This window comes from Dipodomys ordii, unplaced genomic scaffold (genome assembly GCF_000151885.1).
Source record: "Dipodomys ordii isolate 6190 unplaced genomic scaffold, Dord_2.0 Scaffold58, whole genome shotgun sequence".
NCBI lineage: Eukaryota > Metazoa > Chordata > Mammalia > Rodentia > Heteromyidae > Dipodomys > Dipodomys ordii.
In genome coordinates, this window is record NW_012267274.1 from 5,650,370 (window position 1) to 5,666,134 (window position 15,765).

Sequence of the window (15,765 nt, forward strand, 5' to 3'; positions counted from 1 at the left end):
CACCTTCCCAGCCCCTCCATGGGACTCTTATCTTCAATTTATCCCCAGAAAACCAGAAGTAGCTCTGAGGCTCAAGTGGTAGAGTGCTTGTCTTGAACTGAAAAGCTCAAGGACAGCGCCCATGCCCAGAGTTCAAGCCCCACAACCAACAAAAAAAAAAGAAAAAAAGAAAAAAGAGATTTTTGTCCATGGATCTGTCCTTTAGTGTGCTCATTTCTATGGAAATATATAGTGTAGACTCATTCTAGATGAAATATACAATATAAGCTTCATCCTAGATGGTTTCACTAACATACACATAAGAGTGAAATGTATTGAGTGACTATCATACGCTAAATAAGTCTTGTGCTGGTCACTGGAAACATGAAAGTTTAGGTATCGCTTGAATTATTCACAGTGTAATGGAAGATGGGTTGACATGTAGACAGTTTCACTGCAGCTTGATGAATATAATGGATATACAGAGTAAGTGTGTGTGTGTGTGTGTGTGTGTGTGTGTGTGTGAGTGAGTGTGTGAGTGTGTGAGAGAGAAATACGTATGCATATGTGTATATATGCTCGTACTAGGGTTTGGTACATAGCTGGTGCTCTACCACTTAAGCCATGCCTTTACTTCAGCTTTTTTTTTGCCAGTCCTGGGGCTTGAACTCAGGGACTGGGCACTGTTCCTGAGCTGGTATTGCTCAAGGCTAGCACTCTACCACTTTGAGCCACAGCACCACTTCCGGCCTTTCTGTGTATGTGGTACTGAGTAATTGAACCTACCACTAAGCCACATTCCCAGTACACTTCCAGCTTTTTTCTGGTGAATTGGATATAAGAGTCTTAGATTTGTCTGCAGTGGCTGGTGTCAAACCATGATCCTTAAATCTCAGTGTTGTATGTAGCTAGGATTACAGGTGTGAGCTACTGGTGCCTGATAGAAAGATCAGATGTGAAAAAGAGGGAGGGAAGGGACTTTGAGGAGTTAATATCCATGTTGGGTGGATAAGTGTGTGGTAAGTGTGGGTGGGGTATAAAGAGGGAGTGTCTCAGGTAATGGAAACTGTCTAAATATGTGCATACAAAAGCACCGTGTGCTGTCCTGGATCTGTAAACAATTAGGCAAACTGGAAGCTAAAGCATGTGTGGGGCATGGACAGAGTTGAGAATTAAAGGTAGCTGTGAAGATTCTTCTGGGTTTTATTTTTTTATGGTGTTGGGATTAGAACTCAGGGTCTTAAAACATCCCAAGCAAGCACTTTACCACTCAGCTCTACCTTCAGTCTTCTTTTGGGCTTTCATAGCTTATTTGTAGAAGCTAATAGTTCATCTTTTGAGACTAAAAGTTTATGGATTCTTTTAGCTTTTGTGCATCTGTGTTGTGTGTTCTATGGTTGATGGTAGTTTTAATTCTTTTTCAATCCTTTTTTTTTGGGGGGGGGTCTGGTCGTGGGGCCTGAACTCTAGGCCTGGGCTCTGTCCCTCAGCTCTTCAGCTCAAGGCTAGCACTCTACCACTTGAGCCACAGTGCCACTTCCGGCTTTTATCTTTTTGCTTATGTGGTGCTAAGGAATCGAACCCAGGGCCTCATGCATGCAAGGCAAGTGCTCTACCACTGAGCCACCTTCCCAGCCCCTCTTTTTCAATCTTTTATAACTTTTTTAAAAGTTTTTATTATGGGCTGGGATGTAGCTCAGTGGCAAAGCGCTTGCCTAGCAAGCGCAACGTCGTGGGTTCAATCCCCAGTACCAAAAAAGAAAAGACAAAAAAAATACAGTTAAAGAAAAACCCAAACAAAAAAAAGTTTTTATTATGAAAATACCATACAGAGGAGTTACAATTACATGGGCAAGATAATGAGTACATTTTTTTTTCCTGCTTATGTGGTGCTGAGGAATTGAACCCAGGGCCTCATGCTTGCAAGGCAAGTGCTCTACCACTGAACCACCTTCCCAGCTCCAATGAGTACATTTCTTACCAAGCATTGTTGCCTCCTCCTTTGTTTCCTCTTTCTATCCCTTCCCATATTATAACTTTTTTACTCTTTTGTCCTTATTACCCTGACTGGGACTGTCAGTGTAATGTCAAAAAGAGGTGATGGGAGCTGGGAAGGTGGCTCAGTGGTAGTGCTTGTCTTGAAAGCATAAGGTCTTGGGTTTGATTCCTCAGCACCACATAAGTAGAAAAAGCGGAAAGTGGCCCTGTGGCTCAAATGGTAAAGTGCTGGGACAGCGCCCAGGCCCAGACTGCCAAAAAAAAAAAAAGTGATGATAGAAGGCATCCTTGTCTGTTTTCCCTTTTTTCAGAGAACACTTTGTTTATTTATTTTTGGCTGGGGCGGGGAAGGGGGGGAGTGTGGGGTTGGGGGCATGCGGGGGGGGGGGGGGGGAGAGGAGAGCAGTTGTTCTGGGGTTGAACTCTGCCTCAGAGTACCTTTCGATTACTCAACTGTCAGCATGCCATCTGAGTCACACCTCCAGTCCAGCTATTTTCTGGTTATTTTGAAGATGAAGTCTTGTGGACTTTTCTGCCTGGGCTGGCCTGGAACTTCCATCTTGCAGCCTTTTGAGTAGCTAGGATTCCAGGAGTAAGCCACTGGTGCCTGGTATTGAGTGTATTCTTGAAACAGATCTACTAGATTCAGTTTATCTGTGAGTTTTTCTTAATTTCTTTCTTTTTTTTTCTTTTTCTTTTTTTTTTTTTTGGGTCTGGTTGTGGGGCCTGAACTCTGGGCCTGGGCGCTGTCCCTCAGCTCTTCAGCTCAAGGCTAGCGCTCTACCACTTGAGCCACAGCACCACTTCTGGCTTTTTTCTTTTTGCTTATGTGGTGCTGAGGAATCGAACCCAGGGCCTCAGGCATGCAAGGCAAGCGCTCTACCACTGAGCCACCTTCCCAGCCCCGAGTTTTTCTTTCTTGTTCTTGTCAGATTTTGGTGTCAGGTTATGCTGGTGTTGTTACGTAGACTTCTATGTTTTGAAAATGTTTTAAGATTCATGCTATTTATTATTAAAAAATTTTTTTTTGATTGGTCATGGGGCTTGAACTCGGCCTGGGCACTGTTGCTCAGCTCTTCAGCTCAAGGCTACCATTCTACCACTTGAACCACAGCTCCATTTCTATCTTTTTCTGCTTATGTGGTGCTGAGGAATCAAATCCAGGACCTCATGCATGCAAGGCAAGCTCTCTACCACTGAGCCACCTTCCCAGCTCCTACACTGGTGACTTTCTAGATTCACTTTTATAGTATAATGTTTTAATATGTTTTCTGACTTTTAGATTGTAAGTAGGAAGTTAGAACTAGAATGTAGTTCAGCAAACTATGATATATGACTCAAATCTGGACTCCAGTAAATATTTATGGAACATAGCCATGTCTGCTCGTTTACATAATGTCTATGGTTGCTTAAGTGCTGCTATGGTGGAGCTAAGTAGTTGTAATACAGACCATATGGCTGGCAAAACCTTAAGTATTCATTGTTTCTTTATGGGAACAGTTTGCTGCTTCTTGATTTAGAGATTTTAAGTTCACTTTTTTGGGGGTTAGACAAACTTGGTGGTAGTGTTCATTTTCATATATAACATGTAGTGTTTGGCTGTCTCCCTTTCTGTTATGTAAATAATCCTCAATCTTTGCTTATATTTAGTACATTTTCGTTATATTAACTTGGTGTGTATTTGTGTGTGTGTGTGTGTGTGTGTGTGTGTATGCTGGGGTTTGAACTTCGGACCTTATTGTTAAAACTTGGTGTGTAGTGTGTGTGTGTGTGTGTGTGTAAAACTTGGTGTGTAGTGTGTGTGTGTGTGTGTGTGTGTGTGTGTGTGTGTGTGTATGCTGGGGTTTGAACTTCAGACCTTATTGTTAATTTGGTTTTCTTGCTTATAGTTGGCTTCTAGAACTTAAGCCATGTCCCCAGCCTGGCATTTTGCTGGTTAATTGGAGATGGAGTCTTATAGCCTTTTCTGTCCAGGCTAGCTTTGAATTTTGATCTTTCAAGTATCAACTTCCTAAGTAGATAGTATTCCAGTCCTGAGCTACCAGCACCTGACTTTTATTTTTTAATTTTTTTTTGGTTCTTGTTTGTTTTTGAGGCAGTCTCATCTTTTCCCCACAAAGTGACCTCAAATTCAAAATCCTCTGGCCTCTGCCGCCCCAGGTTCTAGAATATCAGATATATAGCACCATACTTGGCCTCTGACTTTTATTTAAAAAAAAAAGTTTTGTCTAATTTATCAAGCTTTGCCTTGAGTTTTTAATTAATTAGTTATTTGTGTGATAATACTGGTGTTTGAATTCACACTCTCATACTATCATATTCTGGCTTGACTTTTTTGTTGTTTTTGTGGTGGTTGGTTATAGGGATTGAACTCAGGGCCTTGGCACTTTCCATTGAGCTCTTTTGCTCAAGGCTAGTGCTCTACCATTTTGAGCCACAGCTCTACTTCCAGTTTTCTGTTGTTTAATTGGAGGTCAGAGGTCTTTACTGCCTGGGCTGGCTTGGAACTGTACAGATCCTTGGATCACAGCCTCCTGAGTAGGTAGGATTACAGGCATGAACCACCAGTGCCCATCTTGCTTGGCTTTTTTGTTCAAGGCTGGTGCTCTGCCACTTGAGCCACATCTTTACTTCTAGCTTCTTACTGGCTAATTGGAGATAAGAATCTCATGGACTTGGGCTGGGAAGGTGGCTCAGTAGTAGAGTGCTTACCTTGCATGCACGAGATTCCTTAGTACTACATAAGCAAAAAAAGCCAGAAGTGGCGTTGTGGCTCAGATGGTCAAGCACTAGCCTTGAGCTGAAGAGCTGAGGGACAGTGCCCAGGCCCGGCCCAGAGTTCATGCCCCATGACTGACAAAATTAAAAAAAAAAAAAAAAAAGAATCTCATGGACTTTTCTGCCTAGCTAGTTTTGAACCTCAATTCTCAAATTTCAGCTTCCCGAGCAGCTGGATTATAAGGCATGAGCCACCAGTGCCCAGCCAACCTTTTAAATTTTATTATTGCATTTTCCAGTTCTATTATTGTTTGCTTCATTGTTAAAGTTTACAACTGAGCCAGATTGCTGCAATTGGTCATAATTTCAGTTGTTTTAAATCTGTTTCTAATCATTCTTTTTGGGGATCTGTTTCTAATGTCAGTTTCTTCTCTTGGTTTTTGATCTTTTTTTTTGGGTCCAGTCGTGGGGACTGAACTCTGGGCCTGGGCGCTGTCCCTCAGCTCTTCAGTTCAAGGCTAGCGCTCTACCACTTGAGCCACAGCACTACTTCTGGCTTTTTTTCTTTTTGCTTATGTGGTGCTGAGGAATCGAACCCAGGGCCTCGAGCATGCAAGGCAAGCGCTCTACCACTGAGACACCTTCCCAGCCCTTGATCATTTTTTTTTCCTCTTCTTGAATACCTAATTTTCATGTGGTGCCAGAGATTGAATAGAAAAAACTTGAATATAATTTGAGGCTGGACATGAAAGTCTGTGCAACTGCATCTCTACTAAGAGAAGCTGTAAATGGTAGTGAGTACCTGTGATCCTAATAAGAATGGGAAGTACAAATGAGAAGTTAGACCCTATCTTAATAATAACCAGTGAGAAACAAGAATGGAGGCAAGGCTTTAAATGATAGAGTGCTCACTAGCCAAACACAGCATGAAGCTCTTAGTTCAGACCCAAGTACTGTCTTTAAAAAAGAAAATCTCACGGGGTGCCTATAATCCTAACTGCTCAGGTGGCTGAGATCTGACTATCACAGTTCAGAGCTAGCCTGGGCAGGAAAGTCTATGAGACTCTTATCTCCAATAAACCACCAGAAAACTGGAAATGGCTGTGTGACTTAAGTGTAGAGTGAGTGCTATTCTTGAGGTGAAGAGCTCAGGGACAGTGCCCAGGCCCAGAATTCAAGCCCCATGACTGACCAAAAAAAAAAAAAAAATCTCAGATTAGAAGACATGGAGAGCTAAAAGGATAGGAAATTTGTGTTAGAAAAGGAGAATATTAGCCTCTAGGTAAAAATGAAGGGGCTGGGAAGGTGGCTCAGTGGTAGAGCGCTTGCCTTGCATGCCTGAGGCCCTGGGTTCGATTCCTCAGCACCACATAAGCAAAAAGAAAAAAAGCCAGAAGTAGCGCTGTGGCTCAATTGGTAGAGCGCTAGCCTTGAACTGAAGAGCTGAGGGACAGCGCCCAGGCCCAGAGTTCAGGCCCCACGACCAGACCAATAAATAAATAAATAAATAAATAATAAATAATAAATAAATAAAAATGAAGCTAGGCATGGTAGTGCATGCTTATAATTCTACCATTCAAGAGGCTGAGGTCTTCTAAGGCTGAAGATTGTGAGTTTGAGGCCAGCCTGGGCTGGATAGTCAGACCTCTAAAAAACCAGACTGAAGCTGGGCGTTGGTGGCTCACGCCTGTAATCCTAGCTACTCAGGAGGCTGAGATCTGAGGATCTTGATTCAAAGCCAGCCCAGGCAGGAAAGACCGTGAGACTCCTATCTCCAATAAACCACTAGAAAACCGGAAGTGGCACTGTAGCTCAAGTGGTAGAGCGCTCGCCTTGAGCTGAAGAGTTGAGGGACAGCGCCCAGGCCCGGAGTTCAAGCCCCACAACCGACAAAAAAAACAAACCCAAAAAACAACAAAAAAAAACCAGGCTGAAATCAGCAAGTGCCCTTTGGGGAAAATAACTTGTATTTATGTTCCTAAAGTTTAATTTAGGATTCCATTACTTAGGGTTGAAACTCCTTGAGGATCTTAGAACCTCACAGTGTGGCCAAACCTATGGGATGTATGGGATATAATTACACTGAAGGGAAAGTTTAAAATTAACCACTTAGCGCATATGCATTTAATGCATTCCATTTATTTGTATAACTTAATTAGATAAAATTTATGTTAAATTTATGTGTGAATTGAGGTATATTAGCATCAGAAATTAGCATTCAGTTTTTGCCTTAGGGCTGCTTCATACATATTGTAATCTTTGGGAAAGTGAATTTCCTTTTGAAAAAGAAATCAAATATTATGGAAGCAATTGAATTGTCATATAAAGTTAAACTTTTGGCTCTTATTTAATATTTTTAATAAAATTTAAACATTGTGCATGACTGGATATTATGTCATTTGACCCTTGACAAAATTAAAAAAAACTTGTAGTAATGGAACATTGTACTAGTGTAAACATTATATTAAAACTTTCAAACTAAAATATAAAATTATTTCTCTTTTTCTAGGCAAAACTTGGTTTCTGTAATATTACTGGAATTGATTACTCTCCTTCTGCAATTCAGCTTTCTAGAAGTATTATAGAGAAAGAAGGGTTACCTAACATTAAATTGAAGGTAACTATATATTACTTTTATTTATTTATTTATTTATTTTTGGGGGGTCTTGTAGTGGGGCCTGAACTCCGGGCCTGGGCACTGTCCCTCAGCTCTTCAGCTCAAGGATAGCATTCTACCACTTGAGCCACAGCGCCACTTCCGGCTTTTTTCTTTTTTCTTATGTGGTGCTGAGGAATCGAACCCAGGGCCTCAGGCCTGCAAGGCAAGCACTCTACCACTGAGCCACCTTCCCAGCCCTATATATTACTTTTAATTATTTATTTGCTCATTCATTTGTTTAGTGCTGTTCCTGGCGTTTGAACTCAGGGATTGGGCATTATTCCTGAGCTTTTTTGCTCAAGGTTAGTGCTCTCCCACTTGCACCATAGCTCCATTTCTGGCTTTTTTTGGTGCTTAGTTGGAGATAGTCTCATGGGCTTTCCTGCCCCAACTGGCTTCAAACTGTGATCTTCGGATCTCAACCTTATGAGTAGCTAGGAATATAGGCATGAGCTACTGGCACCTGGAGATAATTTTATTTATAATGAAAATTATAAAGTTTTAATTTTTTCGAAAATATATTAAATGCTGATTTTTTTTTTTTTTTTGCCTGTCTTGGGGCTTGAACTCAGGGCCTGGGCACTGTCCCCGAGCTTCTTTTGCTCATGGATAGCACTTTGGTAACTAGTTGGGGATAAGAGTGTCACAGACTTTTCTGCCCAGCTGGTTTTGAATTGTGATTCTGAGATCTCAGTCTCCTGAGTAGCTAGGATTAACGGTGTGAGTTACTGGTGACTGGCAGTTTTCCTGATTTTTTATGCCTTAGTTTTCTTTTGGTGTGAATGAGTGTCCTGATTTTTTATGCCTTAGTTTTCTTTTGCTGTGAATGAGTGATACAGACCAAGTAACTTGCACATATTTTATAAAATTGAAGCAGGGACTGGAAATGTGGCTTAGTGGTAGAGTGCTTGCCTAGCATGCATGTAGCCCTGGGTTCCATTCCTCATTACCACATACACAGAAAAAGCCAGAAGTGGTGTTGTGGCTCAGGTGGTAAAGTGCTAGCCTTGAGCAAAAGAAGCTCAAGGACAGTGCCCAGACCCTGAGTTCAAGCCCCGGGACTGGCAATAAATAAAAAATAAATAAACTGAGGCAGCACACTGTTTGACATACTTAAATTGTATCAGGTTACTGAAAATAGGATGAAGTTATATGAATAGAAGCCTCTAAATTACATGATTTTTACCAGGCTGAGTGATCACACGTAAGTATTCATTTGATTTTCTAAGCTTCATTCTGTTCATTAGTGGCTTTCTAAGTGTCCAGTCAAAACAGAAGAGCTTTGTGATGGTCTATGGTTTCTTTAGGTTATATAAGTAAGAATATGAGCTTAAAGTCTTAATTTCATTGATCTGCGTTCCAGATAATTTTTGTCATGTTGGTAAATATATTAAATATTTTACTTTTTGGGAGAAACACTTGTGCCATAATGTGTTGGCATTTTTGGGCAGTATTCCTTGCAGTGGTTTGTTTCCAAATATGTTGAGATTTATAATGTCCAGGAAACACTTGTCAACCCCTCTTACTAATCTTGGCTTTAATGATCTTGGAATGAAGCTCATAAAAGTTAGCTATAAAGTTGAAAATATGTTTATTATATGTAAAATGCCATCATAATCAGTAGTCCTCATGCCCCTTTATAAAATGCTTGTAATGGGGCTTAAACTCAGTGTTTGGCGCTGTCCTTTAGCTTTTTCCCTCAAGGCTAGTGCTCTACCATTTGAACCACATCTCCTCTTCCTACTTTTTGATATAATTGGAAATCTGTGTCTCAAGGACTTTCCTGCCCAGGCTCACTTTGTACCTCAGTTCTCCGATCTCAGCTTCCTGAGTAGCTGGGATTTCAGGCATGAGCCACCAGTGACCAGCTATAGGTCACTATCCATATAGCCTTTTATCCCTTGTAACTAAAGTTCTATTGTGTCAATTGATCTAACATAGATATGTTTTTTTTTAATATAGGTAGAAGACTTTTTGAATCTTTCCACAAAGCTATCTGGATTTCATATTTGTATTGACAAAGGGACTTTTGATGCCATAAGCCTTAATCCTGACAGTGCAGCTGAGAAGAGGAAGCAGTATGTGAAATCTCTCTCTGGGGTGTTGAAAGTAAAAGGCTTCTTTCTAATAACCTCTTGTAATTGGACCAAGGAAGAATTGCTGGATGAATTCTGTGAAGGTAAGTGGCTACATGGTGTTTAAATGTATACTTACCTTAAGTTTCTTAACTTTTAAGTAGGAGTTTTCCCCTGTGTTTTATATTGCTATTTGTGGGAATTGCCTGCTTTTCTTTCTTGTTAATGATCTCAACCAGGCTCACGCCTGTAATCCATCAGCGCCTGGTTGAGTTTGTTATGTCATTAGTGTATCTGGTATAATTATTTCTAAGATTGAATAGAAACAAAATGTGGGGAATTGGTAGAAATTCTTTGCACTAATGCTTTTTTAAAAAAAAATATATTTTGGTGCTGGTACTGAGGCTTGAACTCAGGACCTTGGACCTTTTGAACCACAATTCTAGATCACAGCTTCCTGAGAAGCTATGAGGCATGAGCCAGCAGCTCCCTGCAATTTACTAATTCTTGAGGAAATATTTTCTGTTTTTTTCACAGTTTTGATGACATGGCAAATGCAACTATTGTGAGATCTACTAGTTGGGATCTATAATCCATACATAGACCACTTTGAGTTCTTTTTTTTTTTTTTTTTGGCCAGTCATGGTGCCTGAACTCTGTCTAGGCCTGGGCACTGTCCCTCACCTCTTCAGCTCAACATTAGCGCTCTACCACTCCAGCCATAGCATCACTTCTGGCTTTTCCTGCTTATGTGGTGCTGAGGAATCGAACCCAAGGCCTCATGCATGCAAAGCAAGCATTCTACCACTGAGCCACCTTCCCAGCCCCCACTTTGAATTCTATTGCAGACTGTTTGTTGTCGAGGTGTGTGTGTGTGTGCGCGCGTGTGTGTGCCCGTGCACACATGTGCACTCCTGTTGTGCTGGTACTGGGGCTTGAACTCGGCCAGGATAGTCTCAGCTTTTTTGCTTAACGTTGGTGCTCTTACCCCTTGAGCCACATTTCCACTTGTGACTTTTCATTGGTGATAGGACTGGCTTTGAATCACAGTTCTTAAATCTCAGCCCCTTGAGTAGCTAGGATTACAGGTGTGAGCCAGTAGTACTCAGGCAAGTTGTTTTAAGAAATATTTTATCTGTGTCCGTTTATTTATACAGTGCACAGGCATTTCTGGGGAAATATTTTGAGAACTTTTATGTATTCCTTTTGAGGTTAGTATTTTTTAAAAATAGCAATGGGAATAATTTTCAGGATACAGTAAGTGGTATGGTACTAAATATTTGATTAAATTTTGAACCTCACTTGTCACAAGCTAATGGGAAATCAATTACCTCAAGAGAGTAGTTTACTACTAACTTTTATTTATGACCATAGTGCATACACTTTTATCACAAGTTTTGTTTTCTTCTTGGTATTAAGGGACTAGGCAGGAAGAACACTTAAACACATTTCCTTTTATGTGCATTCAATGACTTGCTAAGGTTTTATAATGTAGAACATGACGTGTTTGATGCTGGGAATGTGAGCTTGTAATTCATTACCATTCTCCCTGGAAAACAAGAATTGTACGTGATTTATTGTGTTTTATGCCATTAGTTTTATTATCTTCCATGTTTGTTTAGTTTGTTTCCTTCAGAACTGTTGAGGCTCCATATCAATAATCTTTCCCTCTTCCTGGAGCTTAGCAGTTTTAATAAATGCTCAGAGCCACACTGTGTTGGGCAAATTTCTTTCTTGGTTTTTAAATACAGGTGTTCTCTTTTACCCCTGGAACTAGCAGACAAAAACATATTTGTCTGTCCTTGATAATGAGGAACAGACTTTAGCCTAGTATAGTGTGGTTAAAATATGTTGTGTCTGAGAACTATTGAGAAAACTCTCTATATGCTGTTTTAGAAATAGAGATTTAAACAAGCAAAATGTTATAGCAGGAAATCTTCAGGAATAATTACACCATTGCAGACATTTTTCAAGCATAAGTCTCCTAGAAAATGGTGTTTGTAGTTATAGGACAGTTAGCAGAGTACCTTGTAGGCAGAGCCCAAGGGCTTCATTACCAGCTACTTAGATGTTGGCCTGGAGTGAGGCTTCCCTCATTGGTCCTTTAAGGGTTTCTGCTTTTCCTTAATTGACTTAGTTGAAATGTAAATATTTATAGAACTATTGAAATGAATCTTTATTGGAGAGGCATGGCTCAGGTGGTATAGTGCCTGCCTAGCAAACACAAAGCTCTGAGTTCAAAACCCAATACTCAAAGAAGAAAGAAAAGTACCTTGTATTCCTTTTGATCTTTGGATAGCCCTGTCCATGCAGTGTAAACACATTGTGTTGTTAGTTCCTTCAGTGAGGCTAATGTGGGTCAGTTGTCAAATATTAGGGTATTTGAATCTGATGTTGAGGGACTTGATTCTATTATAACTACTGGATTAAAACTAATTTTTTTGGGTCCAGTTGTGGGGCCTGAACTCTGGGCCTGGGCGCTATCCCTCAGCTCTTCAGCTCAAGGCTAGCTCTCTACCACTTGAGCCACAGCGCCACGTCCGGCTTTTTTTCTTCTCTGCTTATGTGGTGCTGAGGAATCGAACCCAGGGCCTCATGCATGCAAGGCAAGTGCTCTACCACAGAGCCACCTTCCCAGCCCTGAATGAAAACTATTGTACTGCAAAAGAAACCCTGATACTCATCACTTCAGTATACCTGCCAGTTCAGATTTTGTTGTGTTATATTCTGAAACATATTATAATTTCTGTAGGGCTAGGTTTGGGGAGTTAAAGAAGGCCCTGGAAAATTAATACAGCTCTATTTTTCCTTGGAAATTTTAATTAAAAGGATTTTTGTTAGCATATATTAATTGTACGAGTTTTTTTTGTGTGTGTACATGTCTTTTTGCCGGTCATGGGGCCTGAACTCTGGGCCTGGGCCCTGTCCCTCAGCTCTTCAGCTCAAGGCTAGTGCTCTACCACTCAAGCCAGAATGACACTTCTGGCTTTTTCTGCTTATGTGGTGATGAGGAATCGAATCCAGGGATACAAGCGAGCACTCTACCACTGAGCCACCTTCCCAGCCCCATGTACGAGGGGTTTAATTGTGACATTTCCATACATGCAATGTCTATCACATTCACTTTCATCTCTTATTGTTCCTTCCTTAAAACAATTTCAACAAATGTCATTGTTCTAGAAAACATTTTTACTTTAAGCATATGTAATATTTTGCAAACCAAATATGAGTCTGTACCTCATGTACTCAACGCATAGCAGAGCTGCATTTTCCCACATTAAAATACATCACGCTGGACTGCAGGTGTGACTTAAATGGTAGAGAACTAGCCATGAGCAAAGAAGATGAGTCAGAATTTGAGGTCCTGAGTTCAAGCCCTGGCAGAAAAAAACTGTCTAAGTATTTTTAGACCGGAGGTGTGGCTCAAGGGATGGAGCACCAGCTGTGAGTGAAAATACATCATGCCATTTAGACTGAGTATGGTGACACAAGTTTGTACAAGTTTGTTGTTGCAGCAGTCACGGGGCTGTGGCAGGGCAGTACGTGTGAGTTTCAAGGCTAGTGTGACCTTCCTAGTGAGACCCTTTCTCAAAAAAAAGTATGTGTAGGGCTAGGAAAGTGGCTCAGTGGTAGAGCGCTTGCCTTGCATGTCTGAGGCCCTGGGTTCAATTCCTCAGCACCACATAAGCAAAAAGAAAAAAGCTGGAAGTGGCGCTGTGGCTCAAGTGGTAGAATGCTAGCCTTGAGCTGAAGAGCTGAGGGACAGCGTCCAGACCCAGAATTCAGGCCCCACGACTAGACCAAAAAAAAAAAAAAGTATGTGTGTATGGTTATATATATGTATATAGTACCCAATATGTCATATAAAATATATCTCATATTAAAAATACTACAGCATGCTATTTAAAGACTTCTGCTTTGGAAAAGTTTTCCTTTGATATTATGTAACCTAGACTGGCTTCAAACTAACAGTCCTGCTCAGAGGCCTCCTGAGTGTTAGTATTACAGGATTCTCTTTTTTTTTTTTGGCCTGAGTGCTGTTCCTGAGATCTTTGGGTCAAGGCTAGTACTCTACCACTTTGAGCCATGGCTCCACTTCTAGTTTTCTGGTAGATAACTGAAGAGTTTCATGGAGCCGAGTGCTGGTGGCTCACGCTACTCAGAAGGCTGAGATCTGAGGATCATAGTTTGAAGCCAGCTCAGGCAGAAAGTTTGTGAGACTTATCTCCAATAAACTACTCAGAAAAGACCAGAAGTGTTTTTTTTTTCATGGACTTCCATGCCCAGGCTGGCTTTGAACCATAATTCTCACATCTCAGTCTCCTGAGAAGCTAGGATTACAAGTGTGAGCCACCATTGCTTGGCTGGCTTATCAGTTCTTAATAAGAATTTTAACATTTAGTTATTAAAATTTGGTTAAGTTTGATAATGTGAATTAGAATGTATGATGAAACAAAGTATAAAAGTACAATTGAGCCGGGTTCTGGTGGCTCACGCCTGTAATCCTAGCTATGCAGGAGACCCAATTCTGAGGATTGGGGTTTGAAACCAGCTCAGGCAGGAAAGTCTGTGAGATTCCAAATAAGCACCCCCCCCCAAAAAAAAAAGCTGCAACTGGAGCTGTGGCTCAAGTGATAAAGTATTATTACCTTGAACAAACAAGCCCAAGGACAAGGACAGCACCCAAGCCCCAGGACTGGCACCAAAAAAAAATTAAAAAGCAAATAAAACCATACTCTACAGCTTTGAAAGTTACTTCTTTTTTTTCCCAAGATATTTGGTAGTTGAGTTTGTATCTGGATCATTGTTATGCATTTTTTTCTAAAAGAGTGTTATATAACCCTAAGATTTTACTGTTGAACTGGGCACCAGTGGCTCACGCCTGTCATCCTAGCTACTTAGGAGACTGAGATCTGAGAATCGCAGTTCAAAGCCAGCCCAGGCAGGAAAGTCTGTGAGACTCTAATCTCCACTTAACTACCAGAAAACAGGAAGTGGTGCTGTGGCTCAAGTGGTAGAGTGCTCTCCTTGAGCTGAAGAGCTGAGGGACAGCACCCAGGCCCAGAGTTCAAGCCCCACGACAGACCAAAAAAGAAAAGAAAAGATTTTACTGTTAACCACTTTAATCTGTACTTTCACAATGCTGGGTAAACATGAGTACCATTCATCTGAAGAACTTTTTACTCTTCTGTAAGTTCATGGTGTGGTACATCATAACAGCACACATTGTAGCTCTTCCTTGTATACTGATAGAGGAAAAACCTCTTTCTGCAATTTGTTTTTGGTACTGTAGACCTTTGTTCATTTCAGTGTATTTTGGGTGAGTTGGAAAATTCCAACATGAAGTTCAGTCATCATTTAGAGTTTGAAAACCCATAGTTTTCAGAGTACAGGGTTAATAAGACTTACCATTACTGGGATTCAATCCCTAATAAGCATATTTTAATTTTTTTTCCTGACAGGATTTGAACTTTTTGAAGAGCTGCCAACACCCACTTTCAGCTTTGGAGGTAGATCTGGAAACAGTGTAACATCATTAGTTTTACAAAAAACTTGAGACTTCCTTGGACAAATTCAGATATCTTTTTAAAAGAAGCGACACAACAAAACATCCTGTCACAGAAAATACAAGTTGAAATAAATGCTTAGTAAGTATGCAGGATATACATGTTGGAATACCTATAATGGAAAAAGAAATGACGTAAAAAAAAATCATGAGCATATGAGTGACTGGCATTTAAAGACTGACCAAGATTAATTATGTATATTCTTTTGTATTTGAGATGCAGATACTTTTATTTTTAGCTTAGTATAATGTCCTGTAATTGCTGACCAGTTAAAAGCTTTAAAGTAGTAAACAAATTTACAAAAAGCATGTATTCTTAATTTTCGTGCCTTGATTAAAATTGAATAGTATGTGGCTGTTTATGAAGATTTGATCAAACTATTCCTGGGCCAGAATAATCAAAACAACTTTCTTAGTATCTTGCTGGACTGAAATGTAATAAGAAATAGTATTTTGAGTTGAGAGGTGGTTACTTTTAAAATGATTATTTGTGCATTAGAGGCTCAAAGGCTGGTATCTGAGAGTTGCAGTTTGGAGCCAGTCAAGGCAGACAAATCTGAGAGATGCTTGCCTACAATTAACCAGCTAAAAGTCAAAAGTGGATGTGTGGTAGAACAATAGTCGTGAGCAAAAAAGCTGAAGCTCTGGGTTTAAGCCAAACAAAAAACCCCACCTGGACAAAGTTCCCTAGTCTTCATGTGTATAATTAACAAAATTAGGGAAATCGATCAATTGATCAAGAAATATTGACTGTATTTTGCAGTTGATGG

General features: G+C 40.4%; 1 protein-coding gene across 2 annotated transcripts in view; it reads left to right on the forward strand.

Moving 5' to 3' along the window:
* The window catches only part of Mettl10 (methyltransferase like 10), a 23,017-nt gene extending 7,668 nt beyond the window's left edge, over positions 1–15,349 (forward strand). For both annotated transcript variants that reach the window (XM_013021988.1, XM_013021989.1), the window contains exons 4-6: positions 7,205–7,312; positions 9,317–9,533; positions 14,892–15,349. In XM_013021988.1, coding sequence (XP_012877442.1) covers positions 7,205–7,312; positions 9,317–9,533; positions 14,892–14,986 — 420 coding nt within the window. In that variant the 3' untranslated portion in view covers positions 14,987–15,349. The remainder of the gene's footprint in view (positions 1–7,204; positions 7,313–9,316; positions 9,534–14,891) is intronic.
* Positions 15,350–15,765: the final 416 nt, after the last annotated feature.